Source organism: Dendropsophus ebraccatus, chromosome 5 (assembly GCF_027789765.1).
Source record: "Dendropsophus ebraccatus isolate aDenEbr1 chromosome 5, aDenEbr1.pat, whole genome shotgun sequence".
NCBI lineage: Eukaryota > Metazoa > Chordata > Amphibia > Anura > Hylidae > Dendropsophus > Dendropsophus ebraccatus.
In genome coordinates, this window is record NC_091458.1 from 138,332,501 (window position 1) to 138,341,101 (window position 8,601).

The 8,601-nt window shown below is 47.8% G+C and overlaps 2 protein-coding genes across 2 annotated transcripts in view; one reads left to right on the plus strand and one right to left on the minus strand.

Moving 5' to 3' along the window:
• The window catches only part of ILRUN (inflammation and lipid regulator with UBA-like and NBR1-like domains), a 22,544-nt gene extending 21,760 nt beyond the window's left edge, over positions 1-784 (minus strand). The window contains exon 1 of the mRNA XM_069971437.1: positions 164-784. Coding sequence (XP_069827538.1) covers positions 164-321 — 158 coding nt within the window. The 5' untranslated portion in view covers positions 322-784. The remainder of the gene's footprint in view (positions 1-163) is intronic.
• Positions 785-787: 3 nt separating this feature from the next.
• SNRPC (small nuclear ribonucleoprotein polypeptide C) lies at positions 788-7,268 on the plus strand. Its single transcript, XM_069971438.1, has 6 exons — positions 788-1,013; positions 1,421-1,463; positions 4,048-4,156; positions 5,210-5,299; positions 5,386-5,490; positions 6,728-7,268. The coding sequence occupies exons 1-6, from the start codon at positions 1,006-1,008 to the stop codon at positions 6,847-6,849; spliced, it is 477 nt and encodes a 158-aa protein (XP_069827539.1). The 5' UTR covers positions 788-1,005; the 3' UTR covers positions 6,850-7,268.
• The last annotated feature ends 1,333 nt before the right edge of the window (positions 7,269-8,601 follow it).

The window sequence follows — 8,601 nt, forward strand, 5'->3', positions numbered from 1 at the left end:
CACACACACACATCCCCCCCATCCCTCACCAGTTGGTTATACACATATACACACATAGATAGATACATACACACACACATCCCCCCCATCCCTCACCAGTTGGTTATACACATATACACACATAGATAGATACATATACACACACATCCCCCCCATCCCTCACCAGTTGGTCATGTCCAGGAAGAAGGCGCACCCGGCCGGGTTGAGCTGGAAGCCGAGCAGCCTCTGGAACTCGGAGATGAGGACATCCTTATCTGTGGTCCCCAGACAGCTGAACTTCTGCATCAGCTCCTGGTCCAGATCCACGTCCATGCCCTCCATGGCGGAGCGTCCCGTCACACGGTGCTGAGACCCCGAGGGGTCAGGGACATGCACCTGCTCCACCCCTCCCGCTCAGGCGGACACTCGCTGCTCCCCTCACGGTGTCTGCCGGTCCAGGGAGCTCGCCCACAATAACGCCGATCCCCGGGCGGCCCGTGCGTCCCCTGCCCCCGTGCTGTCCTCCGAGACGAGCGTGTGTGACCTTTGACCTCAGGTCGGTGACCCCTGACCGAAAGTCTCCCTACAGAACTGCGATTTTCCACAGACACAAATGTCACGGTACCCGGGCCCGTTACTCAAGGACCCGGTCTCCGGCTCCGCAGCTGGCCGCTCGGGGCCTCCCCGCTTCCTGAGCGCCACACGTCATGACGTCATCAGACAATACGAACGGCGACACGTCGCCGTTAGCTCCTCCCACGGTCACTGCGGAATGTTCAAATAAACGCGTACGTCATCGCCGTAATCGTAATCCAGAGCGCCGTAATGGTCACCAGCGCAGACAGGAAGTCGGGTATGCGGCCGCGGGTACAAAACTCATAAAAAGGCGCGTGCCCTTAGCCAAGATGGCGGCCGTACGGTCAATGCCATTAGTTTGACGTCATTTCCGGTCGACTACAATACCGGCGGGTCTGGCTTCGCGTCGTTTCCGCCTGAGACAAAGGTGACGATTCCGCCATCAACACCATGCCCAAGTAAGTGGAGGGGCTATAGCCGGTGCTTTGTGGGGGCCCTGGGGACTGCTCACCGCATCACGTGATGGACTTTGTAAGGAGCCATGGGGTCTATAAGCGTCTCCATGTTCCCGGGCTGTAGCATGGCAGGAAGCGGGCACACCGCGGGCTCCTGTGCTCTGCAGCTTGTATAGTAATAAGCGGGGGTCCTGCCATCACTCTGCATTGATAATGCACAGCAGATACAGTCTCCTCTACCAGGGAAGACACAGTGTAACAGTTTTATCAGTATAGAAGGTTTAGAGCTACGGAAGCCGAGCAGGCCATGCAGCAGCAGGTCACGTGGGGTTCAGGGCATCCCCCCCACTTCAGGCAATGGCTGGTGATCACCTATAGAGATGTGTGATGTCTCTTTTCTGTTCTTCCAGGTTTTATTGTGATTACTGTGACACCTACCTCACTCATGACTCGGTAAGTTTACACAGGATGGTGGTTTATTGCTTTATTTGTTACATGTTCATTCTTAAGGGGAACTCCGGGCTAGGGTGATTTTAGGCATAGTGCAGGGGAAGCTAAAAGACCTAATATGCTCTCCCCTCCATCGCTGGTGCCGGTATTCCATAGCTCAGATTCCGGCCTCTTCTGTGTCAGATGGGGATGTGATGTGTTCGGTTCCCTCAGCCAGTCAGCACCTGAGGTGGCACCCCGCTACAACCTCTGACAAGGCCTTATAGTCTCAGCTTCATACTCAGACCCATAAGTGGCTGGGACCAGAGCTGCGGGATACTGGCACCAGTGCTGGAGCAGGGGGATGTGAGAGCATATTACGTCTTTCATCCTTCCCCTCCCCAGCACTCTGCCAAAAATCACCCCAGTCCAGAGTTCTCTGTTAACTTTTGGCTTCAAGGGGAACTTCTGCCGGGACTTTTTTTTCACAATCTCTGAAGTGGGTGAAAATAATTTCGTCCACTTACCTACCCAGCTCCAGTACTGCCGTCCGCTCTTGGTCTGAGATGGGGCTGTAAATGTGACATGGCAGGCCGCCTGCTCAGCCAGTCAGCGGCAGTAGTGGTGTCCCATCTCAGATCAGGAAGCGTCCAGGGACCGGAGCAGCAGGATGTGGGCGGCATCGCTAGGGTTAGGGTGGTTAGTGTATGTAATTGTCTTCACCCACCCCCTCCCTGGCGATTGTGGAAAAAAAGGTCTCTGCCAGAGTACCATTTTAAACAAAAAGATCTATAGGATTTGGTTAAAGATTCCAAAATGCCGGACATATGGGGACTAGAGGTAGTAGTAGTTAGTAGTAGGGACTCTTCCCCTAGCCACAAAATAGAGGATAAGTGTCAGATTGCAGGGGGTCCAACTGCTGCGACCTCACTACAGTCTCTGGAATGGGGATCAACCTACAAAGGGGTGTACAAGGCTATCCCTATATCCCTTGTCACGATCATGGTTAAAATGCCTTAGGCCAAGTACCACACACCAGAGCTCCTGCACAAATTAAATGGCACTATACCTCCTATATGTTGGAGGTGCCTACAGGCCATAGGCTCAATCTACCACATATTTTGGACTTGTCCAGCGGTCAAAGACTATTAGACAGCCTTCTGTAATAATAGTATGCCTACTGAACCTGACTCCTAAAAATTATGGTAAAAAGCATACTAAACTTGACTGCGGCTAAGACCCTGATAGCCCGACACTGGAAGGAACAGACCTTACCTCCTTTCGTGGACTTAGTAGCTAGAATTAAAGAAATACGTACCCAAGAACACCTCACAGCCTCGCTGAATGAAAGACTGGACCTATTTGAACAGGTCTGGGCCCCCTGGGACTCTTATGCCTCCACGCAAGGTTACACGTGTTAAGAGACTACCTGACCCCCCCCCCCCCCCCCCTAAAAATTATGGTAAAAAGCATACTAAACTTGACTGCGGCTAAGACCCTGATAGCCCGACACTGGAAGGAACAGACCTTACCTCCTTTCGTGGACTTAGTAGCTAGAATTAAAGAAATACGTACCCAAGAACACCTCACAGCCTCGCTGAATGAAAGACTGGACCTATTTGAACAGGTCTGGGCCCCCTGGGACTCTTATGCCTCCACGCAAGGTTACACGTGTTAAGAGACTACCTGACCCCCCCCCCCCCCCCCCCTTTTCTCTTCTCCTTGTTATATTTCCCTTGGCTCTGTCTGTCTGTCTCCTCTATCCTGAAGCGTATCAGTAAAGCCTCAGAGTTTCCTGAGCTCCCATAGACTTCTATTGGGGCACCCGTTCAAGAAAGCCTGATGAAAATAGGACACGTTCCTGTAATTTCCTGACCTGTTTTACTGAACAGACACCCTTCAGGAAAAATCCTGTAGGCTGTCAGTGTTCATTGCAACCCTATGGGTCAGGAAATCCTAACAGGAATTCCTGATAAGAAAAACGGACAAATTTTTCCTGAAGTTTGAAGGGGGCCTAACTACTCCTGGATCATCTGCAACGTCACTGTCTGGCTTAGGATTATCTTCTCGGTCAGTGACTGGGATGGGACACCACAGTGGCCTGTGATGACATCAGAACAGCTGAGAAATGTATTCGTCCACCTTTCTTTTCAGCGTCTGTTTTTAATTTTTATAAAAACTATTGTTGCAGCAGTGGCGACAGGCCAGTCTCGCCACACATGCTGCATAGTAACAGGCACCGAGTCCTGGGCCTTGATGATGCTGTAAGGGTAGGCGGAGGTGAGTAAGGCGCATCGAGGACCAGTCTCCTTCACACTATTACTGCCGTAATAGCCGTGCTTTTTATTAAAAAGAAAGAAGATGCACAGAAAAGAAAGGTATAGTTATATAGAGGACTATCCAGCAGTGCCAACATCTCTATAGCCATGGGGGGGTGCTGAAAGACTATAAATGAGTCAAGTGAAAAGGGAGTAAATGTAGTGCAAATCCAATGTGCATAAATGATTTTGTTTTTTTGTAGTAATAAGTGCCACTTATTATATTTATTATCTTTATGTTTTATGACTTAAAAATATAATGACTGAAACTTGATTCCTTGTTTCTTTAGCCATCAGTCCGCAAAACTCACTGCAGTGGAAGAAAGCACAAGGAAAACGTAAAAGACTACTACCAGAAATGGATGGAAGAACAAGCTCAGAGTCTAATAGATAAAACTAGTAAGTAGTGCCCTCATAAGGATGATGGCTCTATCTGTCCGCCCATGTGACTGAGAGAACAGGAATGAGCTGGGGGAGGAGATCTGGAGCGTGTGCATGTCTACTGCATCAGGGTGTGTTCACACTAGGGAATATGCATAGAAATTTCAAGCGCAGCCCCCACGGCAGACTCCACTTGAAGTTCCGCCTGTCCCATTGACTTGATGCATTTCTCAAGCTCAATCCGCCATCTGCCCAATGAGTTCACTTGTCAATTCTTTAGGCGGATGGCAGATTCAGCTTGAGAAGTCCATTGAGTGAATGGGACAGGCGGAACTTCAAGCAGAGTCCGACGCACGGCCTCCATTTGGAATTTATGTGCGTAGTCCGTAGTGTGAACAATACCCTAAGGGCCCTATTACATGGCCTGATGACTTCCTGTAAACGATTGCTGATCTCCTAGATTACTCCTCACTTACTCAGCCCATACTCTTGCCAACATCATTAGCGATGTCTGTGCAGCCCTTGTTAAAAAATAAGTCTTCTACATAAATCTACGTTCCCTGATTTCTTGCCAGCTTCGGCACACTCTTTGCACTGTTTGAAGTGACAGGCCGCTCAGCCAATCACCAGGACAGTGCCATGATGGTCCGTACCTAAAATCATTGGCTGCCTACTGTGCATTGCTACCTGTAATGGCAATTTATGGCTAACTACCGAATACACTGTTGTACACTACATCTCCAGGCTCCTGATCTTTTCCTGCCCTTCCTGGCACTGCAGCTTTAAAGCAGCCTCTGAGCTGACAGGCTGCTCAGCCAATCACTAGCTGCGGAGGTCCAGGCCAGTGATTTGGCTGAGCGGCTTGTGAACTCAGAGAGTTCACATATCAGAAAGTACATATGTGCAAGGCTGGTGCTAGTTTCTCTTTAAATCCCAGTTTCTTATAGTTAAATACTATCAAATGAGTTCACCAAACTAAACAATGATCAAATGAAGGAAAATGTTGCATATATGCCAAATAATTATTTCTCCCGTGACATGTTGTTTTTTTTTCTTTCCCTTTACCTACAGCTGCTGCTTTTCAGCAAGGTAAGATCCCACCCACGCCTTTTGCAGCGCCACCTGCTGGAAGTGCCATGATCCCACCACCACCTAGCTTAGGTAAGTATATTTCCTGTTCCATGTTATGTATGCTTCTAAATAAAGCTTGATTGCCTTTTTATTTATTATAAATGTTTCCCTTATAGGTGGCCCTCCACGTCCTGGTATGATGCCTGCGCCTCCTATGGCTGGCCCCCCAATGATGCCAATGATGGGACCTCCTCCCCCAGGAATGATGCCTGTTGGACATGGTAAGCTGATAAACCACCTTCACCTTTTAAGCCTTAGCATATTGGCATTTGGGTGGTCCTAGGCAGCTTCTCTTGGCCCCACTGAGTTTGACAGGCTTCTCTCTATGCACAAATCAGGCAAAACCTGTCACTTAAGCTCAGTGAGGTGGCCAGGGGCCATCTGGTACCACCCAGGGGACTAATTGGGGATGAGGAGGAAAAAACGAAAATTGGCTCTGTCCTTAAGCGGTTAATGATAACCTTTCAGAAGTTTCATGATGCATGAAACAGGCAGGTGGCTCTTATTTAAACCAGCCACATGTGCTCAAACACTGCAGTGCTTCTTACATGTACAGTAATACCTTGGTGTTCAAACATTTCGGTATTTGAAAAAAAATTCCCCTTTAGTTGTAGTTAGGTATCAGTAGTTCAGCTGACAGGTATTGAGGTGTTCAGGAACAGGAAGGTTACAGGAGCGAGGATTCCTGCGCTTATGATGGGAATCACCGCTTCTTTACAGGGTGTTCCCTGCAGCTGAGAAGCAGGAGCCGCAAGTTTTATCAGCTGCCTGCTGCTGCCGCCTTTCTCTCTGTGGCCACTGGCTCCCCCATTCCCCGACAGATCAGATTCTTCCACCCGTCCTGAAGCAGTTCCTGGCACCCTCCTCTAGACCGCCAGCACCGGTGGCCCTCCCCACCATAGCTGCCGACTCCCGCTTCCTGCCACCACCTCTGCCAGCCTGCCCCAGATTCTGGCACCCCTCTCCAGGCTCCTGAGCAGTCTGCCGGCCACTGATCCTGTGTGAGATTCAAAACTGGAGAACAGCTATTAACTGACTTGCTGTCTTTTATACTGTGGACTGTGGGCCAGCGTTCTGCCCCTGACACATGAAGTGCAAAAAAACAACTCACAGCTCTGTTCTCTAACAGCCTTTAGCCCTGTACATTATTCTATATATAATATATTGAGGGGCGATGGGACGAAGCCATGGGGGCCAACGCTCTCTCTTATTTGTTTTAGCTCCCTGTCACCTATCTGCCTGTGTCTGCAGCTCTGTACCTGATATGGATCTGACAGATTCCATTTAAACTATAAGGACTCTGCTGGACTGGGCAGAAGCACAGAGGAGGCAATTCTTTAAATATTCCTAAATGTTTTGCTTAGACTGCCTTTAGTAATATGACAATACTTCACTTCAGTAGTGAATAGTAATGCTATAACATTGTGTCCTGATTTTCTTTTCTTCTCTCCTGACCAGGTCCTGGTATGAGACCACCAATGGGACACATGCAAATGATGCCTGGGCCTCCCATGATGCGGCCGCCTGCTCGTCCCATGATGCTCCAGTCTCGCCCCGGCATGGCCCGTCCTGACCGATAGGCACTCAGTTCAGGCTCCGCTTTTAATTATAAGATGTGAAAACTTGTGGCCAAGATAGTTTTGATCTAATGCAGCAGGTGTTGGTCACCAACAGTTCATTTCTCACTTTTTAAACTTGCAACTTGATACTGTCACCCCACCCCACTTACTTTGTGAGGTTCTCTGCTCCATCCACAAGCTTAGATGCTGCACATTCTAGATATACCTGTATAACACTTGTTGAGCAGAAAGAAGACACAGACAAGTGTTATACAGGTATATATCACATGTGCAGCATCTAAGCTTATGGATAATGTGGAGTAGCTCACCTAGAGTAAGGGGGGGGTTGACACTATCACTTTAAGGGCTTCCTGTCAGCACTCCTCATCTGTGGATTGTAATAATTCTGGAACATCTTTGCCACATCTGTTTGTACTAGCAATGTAGTAGAATTTAGAGCCTTGTCCCTTCAAGTGTAGGGACATTCCCCCATTTGGTAAAAACCCAGTTGTTTGTCTCAAACAGGTGATTCACAATTATTATTTTATGAACTTTTTATTAGAGATGAGCGAATCGCCCTTCTAAATGAAGTAAATCACTCATCAGCCGACTGCCTTATAACTCCCAAACCATCCTCCCCGGGTGCCTGGAAAAGCTGGATCCGGTCCTGGGAAACTTCTCCCAGTTTCCCAGGACTAGCTGCAGCGGAGTGGCAGGAAGCAGAACAGAGTTCAAAGGCAGACAGCTGATGAGCTGCTTGCCAGTCAAATGAAGGGTTTCGCTCATCTCTACTTGCTATAATAGAGCAGGAGTGGTGACAGGTCCTCCTCCTTAGTGAAGTGCTCAAATACAGCTGATACAGTACACCCCTTTGTTTTCAACCAAATTTAGTATTTAACTAAATGTATTTGTATAAAGTTGGTAACTTCACAGAAGGACTCAGAAAATACCTTGTTTTTATTTCTTATCTAAGTTTTTTTTTAATAAAGATTTTGTGTAATAACTTGAACTTTTTTTTTCTCCAGTATTTCCAGTGTAGCAGCGTTGCATCCATGTTGTATCATTGTAAACTATATTCACACTCCACAAAATGAATGGGGAACCATCTCATGGGATTTCATAAAACTTCTAGAGGTTATACTTCTGGCGTGACATTGAAATCCGAGTTCTACCATCAGTGGACACAATCACTGGACACAAAGTACTGCGTTTCAGTGTCATCTACAAAAAGGAGAGAGGCCACAAATACTGTGCACAAATACGAATATTCCATAAAATACTTTGTAAAGCTTTTGTTAACACACAGCCTTATTAAGGAATAATAGTATTGGCCTATGGTCAGACGTGGTAAAACAGAAGCCGGTCTGTGACACGGCCGTGTCTGAAAACGGCCACTGTCTGAGATGTTTAACTTTGCTGGAACTGCAGTACCAGCCCAGTTAACATCACTTCTTTTGGAATACAGGCTTCTTCTGGTGTGCCCGCGCTCTAGTTAGCCATAGCAGACAATGTGAAGTGTGTCTGAAGCTGCACTTTACATTGTCCGCACAGTCTATTTCATGTTGCTGCTGTTAAATGAATAGTGGCACCCAATTGCTATTGCTAGTGAATTAAATGTCCACAGTTGACATATTATTTAGCCACTGGAGTGGCATTATACCCCACCATCAAGTTACCGGCTGATTCCCTAACAAAACACCTCCGGGGGTCACCACACACACACACACACACACACACACACACACATTATATATATATATATATATATATATA

Coding starts and splice junctions, on each gene's coding strand:
- SNRPC (XM_069971438.1), top strand. Junction 5,300..5,385: donor CCCACCACCACCTAGCTTAG/GTAAGTATATTT, acceptor TTTCCCTTATAG/GTGGCCCTCCACGTCCTGGT. Junction 5,491..6,727: donor AATGATGCCTGTTGGACATG/GTAAGCTGATAA, acceptor TCTCCTGACCAG/GTCCTGGTATGAGACCACCA.